Raw genomic sequence first — 20,691 nt, 5'->3', positions numbered from 1 at the left:
TAATGAAACAAGGTGAATGATTTGTTGAATGTAAAACTGATGATCTGCCCTGTAAACTTTCACTCAATCCACAAAAAAAAAATAAAAGGGGGGGGGGGGGGTGGGGGGAGGAAATTCACCTGTTATACTAATTATATTGCTTGATGAAATTTACCCTTCCAAAAGAAGCCAATTGAGAAACTATAAAAAAAGTTATCACTATAGTATAGAAACATTAGTAAAAGGGCACAAGTTCTAAAGTCAGAGTACATTAAGAAAAAAAAAAAAAAAAATCAGTCAAAAATATCCTTAGAAAAGCTACATGTTGGAGATGAACATATAGTATTAGACAGACTTAGTTTCCAATAGTGTTGGTGCTATTTTTTCAGCTGATCATGTTGTATAGCTTTTGTATTATGTTTTATTTATACACTAAACTCATACTTTAACATAAGTTGCATGTTGTAAATCAAAAGGGTTATGTCGTGGGGACGGCATCTAACCTTTTACTTCACCTCGTAGAAAAACTCAGCAGCATCAACCCAAGGCAGATTTCTATGAGGCCAAGATCCAACGTGTCTCCATCCTACAATATTCTTTGCCAATTCTGACACCCCTCTACTTCTCAGCTGGTTTTGATAACTCTTTGCAATCGTCACACAAAATTCACAGGCCATACTATGATTATGGCATTTATTAGAGAAGTTGTTGTATTAAGGTGCAATCAAGTTGGTACCGACTCGTAGTGATCTTACGCACAACGGAACCAAACACTGCTCAGTCCTGTGCCAACCTCACAATTGCTGCTACATTTGAGGCCAATGCTGCTACCACTGTGCCATTCCATCTTGTTAGGGATCTTGCTCTTTTTTGCTGGGCCCTCCACTTTACCAAACATGATGTCCTTCTCCAGGGACTGGTCTTTCATGAGAAGTCCAAAGTATGAGAGAAAGTATGGCGATCTGGCTTTAAAAGCGCATGCTCGCTGTACTTCTTCCAATACAGATCTTATTTTTTGGGGGGCAGTGCATGGTACTTTTAGTATCCTCCTTCTACTTGTTTCTTATTCATTGCCCAACTTTCACATGCCTATGAGGTTACTGAAAATACCATGGCTTGGTTCAGGTGCACCTTAGTCCTCAAACTGACAACTTGCTCTTGAATACTTATAAAGAGGTCCTGTGCAGATTTGCCTGTAATGCAATACGTCATTTGACTTCTCAAATGCGGCTTCCATGAGTGTTGATCATTGATCCAAGCAACATGAAGTTGCAGACAACTTCAATTTTTTCTCCATTTATCTTGATGTTATTTATTGATCCAGTGGTAAGGATTTTGTTTTCTTTCAACTGAATTTCAATCCATAGCAAAGACTGCTTTTTGATCTTCAGTTAAGTTTTTAAGTCCTCTTCATTTTCAGCTAGCAAGGTTGTATCATCTGCATATCACAAGTTGCTAATTAGTCTTCCTCTAATCCTGATGGTACATTTTTCTTCATATAATCCAGCTTCTCAAATTATTTGCTCAGCATACAGAATGAATTTAAGTATGGTGAAAGAATACAACCCTGGCACACACCTTTTCTAAATTTAAACCATTCGATGCTCCCTTGTTCTGTTTTAACACCTGCCTCTTGGTCTACGTACAGGTTCCTCATGAGCTCAGGAATACTTATTCTCTGCTATTTTGTTCATACCTTTGGGTAGTCAAAGCACAGGTAAACCTCTTTCTGGTATTCTGTTTTAAGCTAAGATCCATCTTATACCCCTCATTCCGCGTCTTCTGAATCCAGCCTCAGCCTCTGGCATTTCCATGTTAATCTACTTGTTGCAGCAGTTTTCGAATTATCATTAGCAAAATGTAACTTGCATGTGATACTAATGATATTGTCCAATGACATCCGCATTCCATTGGGCCACTATCTTTGGAAGAGATCCATATTTGTGCCCATTCCATTCAGTTGGCCAGGTAGCTGTCTTCCAAATCTCTTGGCACAGATGAATGAGTGCCTCCAGTGCCACTTCTTTCTTAGAAGATTTCAATTTTCATTACATCAATTCCTGGTGCCTTGCTCTTTGCCAATGCCATCAGTGCACACTGGACTTCTTCCTTCAGTATCATTGGCTGTTGATCATATGCTACACCTCTCGAAATGGTTGAACATCGACCATTTCTTTTTGGTACAGTGACTGTATTCCTTTGGCACAGTGACTATATTCCTTTATCTTCTTTTGATGTTTTCTGAATCATCCATTATTTTGCCCACAGAATTTTCAATATTGCAAGTGTAGGCTTGAATTTTTTTTCTTCAGTTTCCCCTTAATTTAAGAAATGGTGAGCATGCTCTTTTGGTTTTCTAACTCCAGATCTTTGCAAATTTCATTTTAATACTTGACTTTGTCTTCCTGCGCTGCCCTTTGAAATGAGAAAAGTTAAAGGGTTACAAAACTTAGTATCAGAAATGTTCAGAATACAGTTCTTTAGTAAGAACTGCCTCTTCTCTGAGGTGCCCACAGACAGGCCTCTCCAAAGATCAGCCCCTTGGCCTGGCCTCTGTCCTGCTCAATGTTACAATGCTCTTTTAGTACTGCTGGATAACGCCCAAAGCACACTGCACTATCATCAGCAGCCCTAAGGCATCTAACCGTAGCTCCATGGGTCAGGCACCTCACTCTACAAGCAGTCTTTTGCTGAAAGGCACTCACAGCTTTACTTGCTCTGTGGGACAGTAAACCCACTATTCTGTCTCAGGCTCTGGCCCTTGGTTCTGCTGCTGCCTCTCCTCTGGTGTCACAGCTGTCTCTTGGAACAAGATATCAGGGTCCAAAGGGCACACTAATCTTGGCTCTTTCTTCTTGTTGGTAGCGAGATTCCCCCATTCCTGCCTCTGAGATGGTTCATTTCATACCCACATTAGAGTTCCACATTTTTACAGTCACAATTAACCCTGTAATTCTACAGCGATGTTAATTACTTACTATGGCCCTTCTAGCCATATTCCCTTATAAATCCTAGCCAGTGACTAGAATCCTGGTGTGGTACTGTAGGATAAGCACTCAATTTCAAGGTCGGTTTGAAATGCAAGGACGATGATTCAAGCTCACCAGCCACTTCTTGGAAATCCCATATAGGATCACTGTGAGTTGGAACCAATAGGATGGCATTTAGCAACAAGAAGCCTGTGATTGCCACCACTCGCCTGTTAAGTTGTACTGTGGTGGCTTGCATGTTGCTGTGATGCTGGAAGCTATGCCACTGGTATTTTAAATAAAAGTAGGGTCACCCACAGTAGACAGGATAGCTGAACTTCCACACTAAGACTAGGAAGAAGGGGCAGGCTACTTCTCAGTGTTCAGCCACTTAAAGCCGTATGAATAGCAGAAGAACACTGTCATATAGCACCAGAATATTGACTATTGAAACATTATAAAACCAGAATATTGTTAGATATTGTTCCAGAAGATTGCCCTCAGGTTGGAAGGCACTAAAAAATATAACTGAAAATAGCTACCTCCTCAAAGGAAAGTTCACCATGATGACATGAATGGAGTAAAGCCTTCAGGACCTTCATTTGCTAATGGGGCACAACTCAAAATGAGAAGAAAACAGCTGTAAACATCAGGGGCCAGTCCGTGGAGAAGGATATGCTTAGTAATGGGTTTGAGTGTAATGATGATTATGAAAATGGCGCAGGACTGGGCAGTGTTTCATACTATGTATATAAATAAGGTCACGATGAGTCAGAATCAACTAGATGGCATCTAATAACAAAAAGCCTGTGATTATGGCTTTGGAATGAGTTATTATAAAGGATTAAGGTGGGATTTAAAGTAGGAGTAAGGATTAAGACTGGACTAAGGAGTAAGGACTGGACTGGTGTGGCGGTGTAGTATAAGCACTGATGGCTAACCACAAGGTCAGCTGTTCAAACCCACCAGCTGGCTCCTTGGATATCCTGTACAAGGTCGCTATGAGTCAGAATCCACTCGCTGGCACTTAAAAACAAAGGAGTAAGGATTAAGGTAGGATAAGAAATCCTGGTGTGGACCATCCTATTAAGACACTAAGGTTGGTTTGAACCACAAGGTTGGCAGTTCAAACTTACCAGCTGCTCCTTGGAAACCCTATACAGGGTCGTTATGTGTCAGAACTGACTCGACGGCACTTAACTACAAAAGGAGTAAGGATGTGTACACCTTACTGAAGTCACCACTTTGAGTTTTCCTTTGGAGGTATGGTTGGGTCCAATGTATAGGTCCAATGCTTTGACAAAGTTCTCTGTCTTGCTCTGGATCCTGCATCTGGTTCATCTCCCTCTGACCTCCAGTTTGTGCTACTTGTAGCCTATCATCTGACCTGATTCACAAGTTTCCACAGCTTTGTGCATCAGCAGCCTGTTATTTGATCTACTGATTTAGGTTCCTCAGCCTGAGACTACATGGGTAGGGAGAATCTTCTAAACTTGACATCTGAACTATGGCTTTGAGACTTGCCAGCCTCCGCTAGCGTGATCTATTTCATTGACAGCTCATCAGCTCTTTGAAATGTTGCAAGCAGGACCCCGGGACATGAGGGAAGGGAGGAATTGTGGTTGACATTAGGAACTATATGTATAGTGCTATAACATATTGGAAAAGTCAGACATATGGGGTGCCTTTATAGCCTCCACCTCACAGGGACCAGCCTTGTGCTGATCCTTCTAAAAGAAATGTTTCTTGAAGTATATAAGTATATAAGTAATCCTATCAGCATCTTCCCCATCCCCTACTTTCTCTTACCCAGACCTATCAAGAAAAAAAGTTGTTTAGTGGGAGCTAGACTATGGGTAGAGGAGTCATGTGAATTCACTATACTACACATGTACCATGAGAGGGCTTGGGAAATAAGACAAACCGCAAGAATAGCAGGTAGCAGGTTCAAACCCACCAGCTGCTCCACAGAATAATGAGGCTGTCTCATCCATTAAGATTTACCGTCTAGGAAGCCCTATGCAGGGTCGATATGCATTGGAACCAACTTGATGGCAATAGATTAGCAGGTATTCATATCCTGCTCATACATATTGAGCAGAACAGTGGGTAAATTTACACATGACATTTTTGCCAATCTCATAGTTAAATCCAAGTAGAGATGTTAACTTGGATTTACCTATGAAGTAAAGGGATTAATATTTTTAATGAAATCCACATTAATCACAAAGATTAGTAGACTACCAGCTGTGTTACTCTGAATACATTAATTCCTATGTTTCCTCTACTGTGGAATGAGCACAATAGTCCCTAACTCATAGGATGGTTACAAAGATTAAATGAATTAATGTTCATCAAAGTCCCTCAATGGGTGACTGGCACATAGCAAAAAAGCACTAAATGTTCAAGTCATTTTTATATTTCTAGTAGAATATAAAACATATTTCAAATGCTAACAGCCAAATGTGCACACACAAAGGGGCTAGAGTGCAAAGAGCATCCCAAAAGTAGATGAGAAAACTCTCTCTTGGCATCTAGGATGGTACTCTAAGAAGCAAATAGCTGCCAATTACCAGTATAATAGTGACACTAAAGGGTTTTGCAAGCATTATCATCTCATTTGGTAGCGTAGTGGTTACGAATCAGGCTGCTAATCTCACAGTCAGCAGTTCGAAACTACCAGTGGTTCCTCAGGAGAAAGATGAGGCTTTCTGCTCCAGTAAAGATTTACCGTCTTGGAAACCCTATACAGGGTCCCTATGAATCGGAACCGACTCCACGACACATAACAAATCTCATTTAACTCTAAAAACTCTTTGAATGCCCTTGCACAAATGAAGGAACTGGCGCAGAGCAGTTCAACTACTGCTAGTCCATTAAAACTGAGTGCCTACTCAGTGTCAAAGACTCTTCTAGGTGGCTGGGAGTATGGCTATGCAATGAATACAGAACAAAAAGCTCTTCTTTCATGGAACTTATATTCCATGAGGGAATGCACATTCAGATGCTGAAATAAACTGAAAACTGAACCAAAAAAAAAAAAAAACCAGTTAAAGAATTCTGAAGAGACAACATCTAGAAAGAGACTACAAAAAGAGCAACCCAGTAACACAAATATCTAAGGAAAGATATTCTATACAGGGGACACATAAGAAGTACGTAGGAAGAAATATACTGACGTCTTAGCAAAATAGATAGACCACAGTACGGCCAGAACCTAGAAACCTCCCTAATGAGCCCATTGTTGCAGCCACTGAGTTTGTTAGTCCACCTGACTGAGAATCTTCTCTCTTCACTGATTCTCTACTTTCCCAACCCTAACATCCTTCTCCACAGACTGGGCCTTCCTGATAACCTGTCTAAAGTTATGTAAGAAGTCGTCTTGCCATCCTTGCTTCTAAGAAGCAGTCCTGCTATATTCTTTCAACACAACTTTACTCGTTCTTCTAGTTGTTAAGTGCCGTGGACTCAGTTCCGACTCATAGCGACCCTGTAACAGAGTTCCCAAGGCTGTAAATCTTTATGGGAGCAGAAAGCCTCATCTTTCTCCCGTGGAACCACCAGTAGTTTCGAACTGCTGACCTTGCGGTTCGCAGTCCGATTTGTAACCAGTACGATACCAGCGTTTTCTTCACTACCACTATAATTCAATGGCATCCATGAATTCGTCTTTGGTCTTCTTTACTCACGTTCCAGCTTTTGCACGCTTATGAGGAGATTGAAAATACCATAGCTTGGGTCAAGTACCCTTAGTCCTCTTTCAAAGGGACAACTTAAAAGTTTTTGAGCACTTTAAAGAGAGTTTTCGTAATACATCATTTGAATTTCTGACTCGTCAGACACTTAAAAGTATGATGCAATCATTAATGAAAGGAATTCTATAGTCCCCAGCTGAAGGTATTTCCTACTGTTTCACTCTTTAAGTCAATCATGTGGAACTGATTGTGAAGAACCATGATAATCAGAGGAAGTTGATAAGTAGAAGAGAAATTCAGAAAAGAGCTTTTCTGAATATAGTAGAATGAGGGATCCAGAGTCTGACATTGAGAAAGAAAAAAAAAAAAAAAAAAGGCATAAAGTATTCTGAATAGATCAGCACTCCAATGTGAATTAAAGCTGTTAGTTCTCTAGAACCAGATTTTTTGCAAGTACAAATTTCTTCAGTCTTAATGAGGAGTCAAACGACTTCTAAGCTGGGGAATATAGTTTTCTTAAAAAACAACTGACAGATTATGGCAGACATCCGTTAGGTAGCATACTTATCACACAAGGCATTTTATATGCGTTGTGTAGAAAGGAGAACCTACACCATATGGATAAAATGGACGCATAGCAGATGCTTAATGAGATACTAAAAAAAATCCCTTTGCTGTTGTGTTTATTCCACTCACAGCTACCCTACAGAGCAGAGTATAAAGTTTCCAAGTCTATAGATTTTTCCAGAGTAGACTGCCATATCACTGTCCAGCACAACAGCTGATAAGTTTGAAGGGCTGACTTGGTGGTTAGCAGCCAAGTTCTTGACCATTGTAACACCAGGGCTTCCTAGATAACAGAAGAGTCCAGTCTGTTTTACATCAACGGACTGAAGAGGGACAAAGATGTGATGGAGAAGAGTCAACATACCACCAGTCTGAACAGCTAGCTAGAATATAATATGGAAGTTTGCAGATGACAAATTGTTTTATCCTTGAAAGTGAAATCACCCTCCTGAAGAGGGTGAAAGCAATGGAAAAGTAAGTTCAAAAGACTTATATGTGAGAGTGATTAGCCTATAGTTGATGGCCAGATTCTAAGGAATACGTAAGCTCACCAAGAAAAGTAAAGGGACTGTGGTCTGAGGAGAGAAGTACTCATAAAGCAAGTTGGGAGAATGAAAAAGTACCTTTATACTTAAGTCAAAAGAAAAAAGCAAATGAGATGCTCATAATAAAATTACATATTGTAGAATAATTTCATAGATTAAATTCTAAAAGAATGATGGCTAGAAGTCTTAGGAGTAAAAGAGTCTATGCAAAGAGAGGAAAAAATTTAAACAAAACCAGTATTTTCTATTTGTTGTTGGTAGGTACCATCAAGTTGTTCTGACTCATAGAGACCCCATGCAAAACAGAAAAAAAAACACTGGCCGGTCCTGTGCCATCCTCACAACTGTTGTGACAAAATTTGAGTCCATTGGTGCGGTCACTGTCAATCCGTATTGTTGGGGGGGGGGGAGTGTCTTCCTCTTTATCTCTGAACCTTCACTGTTATCAAGCATGATGTTCTTCAGTGGCTGGTCCCTCCTAAGAACATGTCAAAAGGATGAGAGAAAAAGTCTGGCCATCCTGGCTTCCAAGGAGCATTTTTGGCTGTACTTCTTCCAACACAGATTTGTTCATTCTTCTGGTAGTCCAATACTTTTAATATTCTTCACCAACACCATAATTGAAATGTATCAGTTCTTTTACATTCTTCCTTATTCAGTGACCAACGTTCACATGTCTATGGGACTACAGAAAAGTACCATGGCTTTAAGTCAGGAGCACCTTAGTCCTAACACACTGACCAACTCTGACCTATCTCTAACCCTAACATTTTAAAGAAGTCTTCTGCAGCAGATTTGCCTAATGCAATGTATCATTTGATTTCTTGACGGCTGTTTCCACGACTGTTGATAGTGAATACAAGCAAAATGAAGTCTGGGACAACTTCAATCTTTTCTCTATTTAATATGATGTTATTTACTGGTTCCGTTTTGAGGCTTTTTATTATCTTTTCACTGACGTGCAATTCATACTGAAGGCTGCGGTCTTTTGAGCTTCATCAGGTTAAGTTTAAGTCCTCTTCACTTTCAGCAAGCAAGGTTGTGTCATCTGCATATCACAGGCTGTTAATGAATCTTCATCCAGTTCTGATGCCATGCTCTTCTTCATATAAACTAGCTTCTCAGAGGGTCTGCGCAGCATACAAACTAAGTATGGTGAAGGGATACTACCCTGATGCACAACTTTCCTGATTTGAAACCATTCACAGCATCCCCTTGTTTGGTTCAAACAACTGCCTGTTGGTCTATGTACAGGTTCTTCAAGAGTTCAGATCAGTGTTCTAGAATATCCACTCTTCAGCAAAGTCAACAAAGCATAATTTAGTCCTTACAAAAACAGAGCTTTAAGAAAGATATTCTCCTAGTACCTGGCTTTAGAATTCATACTTGTTTAATTGAACAAATGATACTGTGGTCAACAAAGTCTACTAAGATGAGTCTATTAAGATGAGGGCTAAGAGGACATAGATTTAACAATCAGAAGAGCATCAGTAAACTCTCAAAAGCAGTACCAATACAATAGGAGGGATCAGACTACAGAGAATGAGCAGTGAAAGGTAGTACAGTAGTATCAACAGTGAATTTTGGAAGGTGTCACTACTGAACATAGAAGAAAAACTGGGTAGTAACTTCAAGGGGATGCGTCTAGAAAAAAGCTGGGTTTTCTGGAGGGACAGAGAGGTTAGAACTTTTGTGTAAAACAAAATATGAATTATTTGGGGAATTTTTGGTAGTACCAAATGAACTACAGTAAGATATTCACAATGTAATGGTTTTGTCTGAGAAGCAGCAATGGCTAGAAGAGATAGATATAGCAACTTACTGATTAGAAGACATGTAAAAGTAGGAAATTCTAGCAGTAGAAATGAGGAATGAGGATAAAAGAGCTTAAAGCTTTCACAGGTATAAAGTAGGAAATTCTAGCAGTAGAAAGAGAGGAATGAGGATAAAAGAGCTTAAAGCTTTCACAGGTATAAAGAGTGAAAGACTACTATATGAAGGTTAGAGGAAAAAAAATACATTCCTGACACAGAGTTAGTACAGGATACCAAACAAAAGATTTTCAGGCTTTATCTCCCCAAAGCCTGACTCTTGATAAGTAGTTAACTATTTGTGGAATGAGTGACTGAGCGAATGCAGCTAGCCCTGGATTATGGTTACCATAAGGAAATCTTGTAAGCAACAAGACTTTTTTCCCCGTAAGATTTAGGGGAAAACAAAGATTCAGTTCTGTGACTGAGAGAATTTAGAAAAATTTTGCCCGGACCAAAAGGCTAACAGGATAAACTACTAAGTTCGAGTATGTACTAGCAAGCTTGACTGTCTGCAGAATCCAGATGAATTACAAGCAAATGAAGTAACCCAGAGACAAATTAGATGGAGCTTCCGTGCTCTAAAGACAGCTGTCTCTAAGCAACTTCAGTCAGTTTTTGCTCAACCTAAAATGCCAGTTCTTATTTCAGAGAAACCAGATTTGCAGTTATCAATTTAAATGTTGGTAACTAAGAAACTTTTAAAAATACACCTTGAAGGCCAAAAAAGATACACCTGCAAGTCACATGTGAACCATGGATTTTCAGTTTGCAATCAGTCCTGGTGAATTGAGCACAGGGGGAGCTGATCAGCGGGAGGACAGCAAGCCATGCCTAAAAGATGATAGTGGCTCAAAACCACTGGACAAACATGATTCAATACACCATCACTCTATAGTCCAAGAGTCTCAAACTACAAAAATAGTTGGTAGAAGACTAGGAAAAAAAACTGCATCCATCCTATCATAAAGCAGCCCAAGTCAACACGGATAAAACAAATAGGGAGCTGTTTATGGCTATTACAAGGCCAACTTTATTCAACTACTCACAGCTCTCCAATGACTCCTCTGCCTCCCTGAGCCAAATGAAAGCTTCTGGCAAGAGCCCAAGTTGCTCTCATTTCTACTTTACATGGCAGATGTCCCTTTTGCCCCCAAATTAATTGCTCTTCCTGCTACGTGTATACTTTTCCTTTCCAAACCCAAAGCTTTTCTTAAGAATTTTAAGATGCATGGACTTTCCTAAACATGGAGCATAGTCTTTATTTAAAGACTTTCTATCAAATATGGAAAGACAGCCAATGAATATTTAAAAAGGTGCATGGGCCCATCACTAATCATCAAGTTAAATCACTGAGATAAAACTACAGTTAGTATACTACACATCCACCAGAAAGGATAACCTTCAACAGAAAACATCTAGTACTATAGAAGTAAAACAACTGGAAATCACATAGTATGCATGGTTAACAATTGCTATAGAAAACTTACTTGGTGGTGGTGGTGGCTGTGTGCCGTGGAGCTGGTTCCGACTCAGCGACCCTGTACAAGGTTTCCGAGGCTGTAAATCTTTATGGGAGCAGAACACCTCATCTTTCTCCCACGGAACAACTGGCAGTTTCGAACTGCTGACCGTGTGGTTCACAACCTGATTCGTAACCACTAAGCTACCAGGTGGTGGTGGTGCCTGTTAAATGTCTTGGAAGCCATTCTGACTCAGAGACCCGGTATAGAGTTTACAAGGCTGTAAATCTTCATGAGAGCAAACAGCCTCATCTTTCTCCTGAGGTGTGTCTGGCAGACTTGAATCGCAGATCTTATAGTTCACAGTACAGTGCCACCACACTCCCATGAATTATTACGAATCGGGCTGCGAACTGCAAGATCAGTAGTTCGAAACTACCAGCTGTTCCGCAGGAGAAAGATGATGCTTTCTGCTCCCGTAAGGATTTTCAGCCTCGGAAACCCTCTCCAGGGTTGCTATGAGTCGGTACTGACTCAATGGCAGCTAACAACAGCAACTAAAGTTGCAGTCCTGGTGTGGCACTGTTGAATCAGCACCAAACTGCAAACCACAGGTTGGCAGTTCAAACCTATATAGGGTAACTATGAGTTGGAACTGACTTGACTTCACTCAACAACTAAAGTTGGGTATATGGTTAACCTAGGACCTAGCAATTTCATTCCTGGGTATTAATACAACAGAAATAAAGGCATATGTCCACCAGGACTTAGGACAGGACTAGCAGCACTGTTAGCTCCCTAAAGTGGAAATTGTTGATTGTGTTCATCATCAGAAGCGGATAGACAGACTGTGGCAAAGTCACTCAATAAAATGCTGTGAGTGGCACTGTAGGTTAATGCGCTGGACTTCAAGGTTGGAGGTTCAAGCTCACCAGTAGCTCTTTGGAAACCCCATACAGGACTGCTATGAATCAGAACCAACTCAACACTTAATAACATACTGGACTCCTGTGTGACTCCGTGAGTATGTGCTGCACCGCAAGGTTGATTTGAACTGTTAAGGTCAGTGGTTCAAATTCACCAGCCGCTCCTTGGAAACCCTATACAGGGCCGCTATGAGTCAGAACCGACTTGACGCCACTTAGCAATTACATGCTACAAATGGATTAATAAAAAAAAAAAAAAAGCATACATGGTGTTTGTTGTTGTTGTTAAGTGCCGGTCGAGTTGGTTCCAACCCAGTCGAGTTGGTTCCAACCCATAGGAACCCTGTACAGGGTTTCCGAGGCTGTAAATCTTTACGGGAGCGGAGCGGCTGGTAGTCTCGAACTGCTGATCTTGGGGTTTGTAGCCCGATTCGTAACCACTAAAGTTTGAGAACTAATCAATTCTGTTAAGTAAACATAGCAATTATAAATGAAGAATGGTAGTGAGGAGAACCTGGTGTCACAACCTTGCTTGCTGAAAATGATAAGACTTAAAAAGCAGTTATTAATAAAGTTCAAAGACTACGGCCTTCAGTACGAATTACGTCCTAAGACAAAAGCAAAAAGCCTCACAACTGGACCAACTAACATGATAAACAAAAAATACTGATATTGTCAAGGATTTCATTTTACCAGGACCCATTAATTTGGTCAGCAGATCAAGCTCACCAGCCACTCCTTGGAAACCCTATCCAGGGTTGCTAAGAGTCGGAAACCACTCAACAGCATGTAACAACGACGATTAAGACCCAAGGAAGCAACAGTCCAGAAATCAAATGGCATACTGCATTGGACAGATCTGCTGCAAAAGACCCTTTAAAGTGTTAAGAAACAAAGATGTCACTATGAGGATTAAGATACACCGGACCTCATCCACCAACCCACTGCCATCAAGTTCATTCTAACTCACCGTGACCCTGTAGGACAGAATTGTCCCATCTTGTTTCCAAGGCTATAAATCTTTACAGAAGCTGACTACCACTTATTTTTCAACTGTCAACCGTTTGGTTGGCATTCAGTACTTTAACCACTGTGCCGTAAGGGTTCCTTACACCTGACCTCCTTATATAAAGAAATGACAAAAAATAACAAATTACGGTGTTAGCAAAAAATATACTAAAGACTACCAGAAGAATAAGGAGCTCTGGTAGCATAGTGGTTACGAATTGGGCTGCGAACTGCCAAGGTAGGCAGTTTGAAACTACCAGTGGTTCCGCGGGAGAAAGAGGAGTCTTTCTGCTCCTGTAAAGATTTATAGTCTTGGAAACCCTGTACAGGGTCGCTATGAGTAGGAACCCACTCCACGGCACATAACAACAACCAGAATAGAAGCTCTGGTAGCACAGTGGTTGCGAATTGGACCATAAGGTCAGCAGTTCAAAACTACCAACCGTTCCAAAGGAGAAAGATGAGGCTTTCTGCTCCCGTAAAGATTTACAGCCTCTGAAACCCTATGCAGGGTCGCTATTGAGTAGGAACCAACTCCACAGCACACCACCACAAGAATGAACAAATCTCTCTTGGAAGCAATACAGCTGCAATGCTCTTTAGAATCAAGGATGGAGAGACTTCATCTCAAATACACTTGATCAGTAGGGTCCAGTCTCTGGAGGAGAGCATCAGCGAAATAGAGAAGACCCATAATGAGATGGATGGACACAGTGGCAGCAGCAGTGGGCGTAAGCAATAACAATTGTGAGAATGGTGCAGGAGAGGGCAGTGTTTCAGAATGGATTCGACAGCACCTAACAAGAGAGAGTATACGAGGGTCTCTCAGGTGTTGATAATGTTCATGATTTGGATATTGGTCACCTAAGTGATTGCTTGACCTATTTCCCTGTGTACACTATTCTAGGTCATGCTTCAATAAGCTTAGGATATCAAAGATAGAAATTATGCTGAAGTATACACGGTTGCTATGAGTCAAAACAGACTGATGGCAGTGGGTAAAAGGGTAAGGTATTATCAATTAGCATGGCTCCTCCCCGACTTCCCTTAATTCCTCCACATTTACTCAAGTTGTTTTACCTAGCAGGACAAATTCTATGTAATCCAACTATGCTTTGTACTTTTTTCCCGTTAACTTAAGTTTGATTTAAAAACAAAACCAACTTATATTGTGGAAGGTTAGTCACTAGAAACAAGAGCCTAAATTATGTACTTGGCCACATGCAAAAACCTACCTCACATTTACTGAAAAACCAGTTTATCCTAAAACCACTAATGAATCAGTTATTGTACCAAAAAAAAAAAAAAAATTAACTTTGCCAGGTTACTTTGTTCAGTAAGTCTGGAAAAGAGTTTTCCTTTCACAGATTGACAATTAACTTTATGACATCAGATTATTTGCCCAGGCTGGCAATACAGCAGCAAACAAAACACAAACACTACTTTCAAGCTTACCTCCTTGAATATAATAACTTCGAGATATATTCCTGAAAAAGTTGTTTCCTTATGAGTCCAACCAATTAATAAAACTTTATGTAAAATACAAAAAAAGCATAGTCTGATTTATAAGGCAGCAATCACATTATTCCAGTATTATGCACCGAAAGTTGTCGTAAAAGGGGAGTACTTACTGTATAGTTAGAAGAGTAACCTGATGGGTAAAATTCGGGGGCGTTCACCGACAGTTTGGACATTAACACAGGAGCTACGGCCACCTGGGGTTTGGCCATTGCTGACTCGGAGATCTGCTGTGGGGTTTTATCCTCGGAACTAGGTGGAGCTCTTGGGGGCCTCGCTTGTTCTGAAAAGGGGGGGTGGGAAACGTTAAATTCCTTCATTCCTTTGTGTAGGGACTTAATGTAAGCTAAAAAGCCATCCGACTAGGGCTGGTTTTTAGAGGTAAACGCGGATCATCACCACAAGATGTAAGGTCATCGCTGGGCTAGGTAAAAAGTGCCTGCAAAAAGGAACAATAGACTTGCTGTAGCTAATTTCTGAGCCTACCTGCCTCCCCAATGAATGCCTGAGAGATCTGGTTTGGTTTCTTTCTCTCCCTTTTGTGAGGAGTCCTTTTAGAGGAGGTGGTAGCCCGCTGGAGGTCTCGGAGAGGGTCGGGCTGGGGAGGCGATTTGGACTTCCTCCCTCGGGGCGGCAGAACTCGGGGACCACGCACCGGCCCCTCCCCCAGTCGGGCGCACAAAGGATTCCGGCGGCCACCTTCCAAGCCCGGTTCCGCACTCGTCCCAACCCCGTAAAACCCGGATCCCTCGGGGAATGCTTTCGGGGAACCGGGGGAGGGGTAGAAGGCGCGCGCCGAGGCCCGTGGGGAGGCGTTGGCCCGGGAGGACGGGGTTTCCCTAGAGCTCCTCCGTACCTGGGAGCGCCCCGGGCCGGGGAGGCCGCTGGGGGCCGGCGGGGACCTCGCACTGGGCCCCAGGCGGCGGAGCCGTCTTGGGCTGGCGCAGCGGCGGCGGCTGCGGGAAGCCCGGGGCTTTGGGCTGCGGCGGCGGCTGGTGCCGCGGCTGCTCTGCAGGCCCCGTTCCGTTCGGGAAACTGCCGCCCTCAGGCCCGCCCCCTCCGCGGCCCAGGCCCCGGCTCCGGCCCCGACCAGCACCTGGGGCCCGGTCGAAACCGTCCGACATGCTCCTCCTCCTTCCGGAGCCGCGGCCGCTGCGCTCGGAAGAGAGTGTGGGGGGAGGCGCCGCGGGCCGGCTCTTGCCGCTGCGCCTCACTCGGGCCTCATGGAGAAGGGCAGCAGGCCCCTGCTCTGCTCCTCCGCGCTTCGGGCAGAGCGGACGGCAGCGGAGCACACGCCAAGCCCGCTGCTCACTGCGCCCGCCCCTCTCAGCTACTACCCTCCGCTTTTTGATTCTTCCTAAAACCTGGCGCCCCCGCCCTCGGCGCGGCGGGGGCGAAGGCGGGTCACAGCGGCCCCCCGCGGCCCGGAGGCCCCGGGGCGCGCTCGCTAAGACTCTTCCAGTCCCTCCCGGCTGGCAGCGGCAGCCGGGTGACCGGCGTGTGGGCCGCAGGATGTCCCTGCTTGGCAGCGATGACCCCGAGGGGACATCTCGGCTCCCAGGGCCCAACCTCGGGGCGAAAGAGAGAGGAAGGCTTACCCAGCTGGGCCCGATCCGCTCGCTGGTTCTCAGGAGACAAGTGCGAGACTGACGGTTGGCGCCGGGAAAGTAAAAATCCTGGGGGAGGGGGTGTGGGCCCGACGCCGGGGTTCGCGAACACGCACCTCCGTGGGCCAGCAGGTGTGTTCAATGACCCGGCTGCCGCCCGACCCCAGCACTGGTAGGGAAAGTGGGGCTTTGGAAGAAGCTCTGCCACCTGCTTCAGTACCACTGGGGGAGGGGAGTAGTTACACCCAAAATCCGCCCCCTTCCCTTTTTAGTCATGGAAGGTTACACCTGTGGCCCAGCTTCAGCCTCTTCCCCTCCAAAATTTTAAAGAAAATACACTACTTTGAATCTATTCAAAGTTTGCAGATAATGCAAACCCCAAATCAAGCCACTTGTTTTCACTTCAATTTCTACAAGCCACAGTCAACAAGCAAAAACAGGTGAAATTAATTTTAAGAATACAGTTTACCGCTGTAGGCTAATGCGCTGGACTGCAAAGTCGTTTGAACCACAAGGTAGGTGGTTCAAGCCACCAGCCGCTCCTTGGAAACCCTCTACAAGGTCGCTATGGGTCGGAACCGACTCGACAGCACTTAACAACAACTACATCAAAGATGTTATTTTAAGATGTAACACTCATGGGTCCTTCTTACTAACTGAAACCACATGTGTTGTTTACACGCACAGGGCATCTCAATTTGGACAAACCTTGTTTCAGGTGCTCAGTAGTCTCATGTGTTTCGTGGTTACAGCGTTGTACCTCACAGTTCTAGACATTTATGTGTAAAGTTTATGTAAGGTCTGTTGATGATAAAGCCAAATGAACGATTAATATTAATATAATTAATGAAAGGAAAAGGAAGTTAAAAAATGCATTTTTCAAGCTGTTGTATTAACTATCTCCACAAATTCTGATTGTAGCCCTGTATTTTAAGCATAAGCTGTAATACTTTACATGACAGGGGGATTGATAAAGAGAAATATAAGACTTGGAATGGTATTTTTCAATGTTTTCATTTTTAGAATGGTTTCAATTATGAATAAGAAATTCTTATTGACCACTGGCTCTTGTTAATTTTTTAAAAAGTTAAAATCTTCATTTAAATGAATGAGAAAAATGAGTTTAATGAGGATACAGAAAAACAAAACAAAACACAAAACCAACAAACCAAACACATTGCCATCAAATCAGTTGCAACTCATAGCTACCCTATATAGGGTTTCTGAGACAAAAATGGGTGGTGGGTTTGAATGGCCAACCTCGTGACTAGCAGCCCAAAACAGTGTCACCAGGGTTTCTTTTAATGAGATTGTTGTTGTAAGTGCCATCGATTCGTTCCAAATCATAGTGACCCTGTTTAGGGTTTCAGAGGTGAGGCTAGTGGGTTTGAACTGCCAACCTTGTGGTTACCAGTTCAGTGCTTACCCTACAGCACCACATGAGGGCAGTCATAAATAAATTATTCAGGCTGTTGATGTTACCCAAAAATAATGAGTCAGGGAAGGAAGCCAGCATGAAGTGTGCTTCTTAGGTGTAAAGTCTTGCTGGAGCTTGCGTGACCATTACTGGGTATGTGAACTTGGGTAGGAATATAGCTTTTCTGAGCTGCGGTTTTCTCATCTATAAGATAGCTAGCTATCTTGTAAAACTATCTTATAGTACTATGCGTATATTACGACTGCTAGACTGACAAAATTACAATTTAAAAATTACATGAGATGATGCTCAAAGCACTTTAAAATCCAGTTTTATATGGTTTGTCAGTCACTTCTTGCCTGGAGTTCTATGTAGAAAAAAACTATATTTTAAAAAAGAGTGAGCATCAAAACAACACACAAGCCTCCAATAACAAACAATGGTTGCACTCAGAGTGCATTGGTTGGGATTTGAACCCGGATTGCCCTCATGAAAGGTGAGAATTCTATGACTGAATCACTACTTGGTGGTGGATATGTGTTGTGGAGTCAGTTCCAACTCATAGTATCCCTGAATAGGGTTTGCAAGGCTGTAAATTTTTGTGGGAGCAGAAAACCTCATCTTTCTCCCATGGTGGCAGGTTCGAACGGCTGGCAGGTTCGAACTGCTGACCTTGAGGTTAGCAGCTCGTCTCATAACCACTACACTACCAGAACTCTTTGAATCACCACTTATTTAATGGTTATTAGGTGCCCTATATAGGGTCACTGGGGTCCTAGTGTGGGGCTGTGTATTAATGAGCTGGACTGCAAAGTCGTTTGAATCGCAATGTCAGTGGTTCAAGCTCACCAGCCACTCCTAGGAAACTATAAGGAGCTCTGTTAGTGTAGTGGTTACAAGTCTATCTGCTAATCTCACAGTTAGCAGTTCTAAACTACCAGCCATTCTGTGGAAGAAAGATGAGGCTTTCTTCTCCCATAAAGATTTACAGCCTTGGAAAGCCTATAGAGGGTCTCTGAGTCGGAACCGACTCTATGGCACATAACCACCACCACCATGGGTCAGAACTGACTTGAGGGCAATTAACAACAACATAGGGTTTGCTATGAGTTACAGTTGATTTGATGTCAATGAGTTTGGTTTGTTGTTGTTGTTAGGTGCCATCAAGTTGGTACTGACTCATAGTGACCTTATCCACAGGAAAACGAAACACTGACTGATCCTGGGCCAACCTCACTATTGTTGCCACGCTTGATCCCACTGATGTTGTCACTTTGCCAATCCATCTCATTGGGGGTCTTCCACTTTTTCTCTGATGCTCCACCTTACCAAATATAATGTCCTTCTCTAGCGACTGGTCCATCCTGACAATATGTCCAAAGTCTGAGAGACAAAGTGTGGCCATCCTGGCCTCTAAGGAGCACTCTGGCTGCACTTCTTCCAACACAGATCTGTTGGCTCTTTTGGCAGCCCTTGGCACTTTCAGTATTCTCCTCCAATACTGTAACTCAAAGGCATCAACTCTTCTACAGTCTTCCTTATTCACTATCCAGCTTTCACATGTATATGAGGTTATTGAAAATACCGTGGCTTGTGTCAGGCATACCTTAGTCCTCAAGCTGACATCTTTGCTCTTCAGCACTTTAAAAAGGTCTTGTGCAGCAGATTTGCCTAATGCAATACATCCTTTGATTTCTTGACTGCTGCTTCCCTGAGTGTTGATGGTTGATCCAAGAAGAATGAAGTGCTTGACAACTTCAATCTTTTCTCCATTGATAAGAATGTTGCTTATTGGTCCAGTGTTGAGGATTTTTGTTTTTTTTTACATTGAGATGCAATCCATACTGAAGACTGTGCTCTTTGATATTCATCAGTAAGTATTTTAAGTCCTCTTCACTTTCAGTAAACAAGGTTGTATCATCTGCTTATCTCAGGTTGTTAATGAGTCTTCCTCCTAAAGGCAAGAAATGGCTGGTTTACAAGCTTTCATGAAGGAGCTTAGTGTCAGAATGAGGACAGTAAGACAGAAACCCTACTGAATAGTTTTCCTCGTATACAAATGGGCCTGGTGATGATGGGAATAGGATTTTATGATTCAGTTGTGAGTAACTGTTATCAGGACTAATGGTGATAGTCACAACTGTAAATGTACAAGGTGTAACTAAAAGGGAGGAGCCATTAATATATAATTTCAGAAACAGAGGACCCTAGGACCATCAAGAACAAAGAGCATGGGAGGAGCAAGGGATCCTAACCAGAAAAGTAACAACAGAGATGGTGGCAAAGGTGATACCATAGAGAGACAGAGCAGCAGAGGATTATAGGCCCATGCCTGTGGGCAGGAAGCTGCCTTGTAAAATGTGCCCTTTAGACATTGAAACAAATATATATTTTCAATGAGGTATATGTACATAAAAAAATGTAATACAGGTAAATACTGTTAGATGATGGCGCATGGAGGAGATTGTATTCCTTGCAATGATGTGTTGAATGTAAAACTGATGATCTGCCCTGTAAACCTTCACTCACTCAATTCACAATAAAAGCTTTTAAAAAATTGGACTATAAAGGTATGAAGTAGCTGGCTTTCAAACATTCATGAGTGTGCTTAGTTTCAGAATGAGGAGGGTAAGGTAGAATCCCCACTGAATAGTTTTCCTCTTTTACAGATGGATCAGGTGAAAGGTGGTGAGGGTGATGGTGATAGGATTTTATGATTCAGTAGTGAGTAACTTTTATTAGGATTAATTGAGATTGTCACGACTGTAATAGTAGAAGACATGGAACAAAAAAGGAGTAATTAATCTTTCATTTCAGGAACAGAGGACCCTAGGGCTATCAGGAGGAAAGAGCATCAGGGGAGTGTGAAGTCCTAACCAGAAAAGCAGCAACAGCAGAGATGGTGGCTGAGACAATGGCGTAGAGAGAGAGTAGTTAAGGGCTCTAGACCCATGGACTGAGAAAGGCTGAGTACCTGTGGGCAGGAGGCTGACTTACAAAATGTGCCCTTTGGACATTTAAATGAATATATGTTTTTGGTTTTGTATGTGAAAAAAAGAACAGTCTTCTTTCTACTTCACTATACTGATAACCCAAGTCAAGTTAGGACTATTGCCGGTGTGTCCTAATACCTTTATAAGTTTATTATGTGTGAGGATAATCAGGTGTTAACTTGGGTGATGGGTA

The 20,691-nt window shown here is 42.5% G+C and overlaps 1 protein-coding gene across 2 annotated transcripts in view; it reads right to left on the bottom strand.

Moving 5' to 3' along the window:
• The window catches only part of PAIP1 (poly(A) binding protein interacting protein 1), a 56,238-nt gene extending 40,416 nt beyond the window's left edge, over positions 1 to 15,822 (bottom strand). The window contains exons 1-2 of one of the 2 annotated variants that reach the window (XM_006865750.1): positions 15,338 to 15,822; positions 14,595 to 14,764 (exon numbers count right to left, since the gene is read on the bottom strand). In XM_006865750.1, the coding sequence (XP_006865812.1) occupies positions 14,595 to 14,764; positions 15,338 to 15,605 (438 nt within the window). In that variant the 5' untranslated portion in view covers positions 15,606 to 15,822. The remainder of the gene's footprint in view (positions 1 to 14,594; positions 14,765 to 15,337) is intronic. The other variant, XM_006865751.1, reaches the window with a different exon arrangement.
• Positions 15,823 to 20,691: the final 4,869 nt, after the last annotated feature.

This window comes from Chrysochloris asiatica, unplaced genomic scaffold (assembly GCF_000296735.1).
Source record: "Chrysochloris asiatica unplaced genomic scaffold, ChrAsi1.0 scaffold00082, whole genome shotgun sequence".
Lineage (NCBI taxonomy): Eukaryota > Metazoa > Chordata > Mammalia > Afrosoricida > Chrysochloridae > Chrysochloris > Chrysochloris asiatica.
Note: the sequence above shows the minus strand (reverse complement) of the source record. Positions and strands in the feature narration are given on the sequence as shown.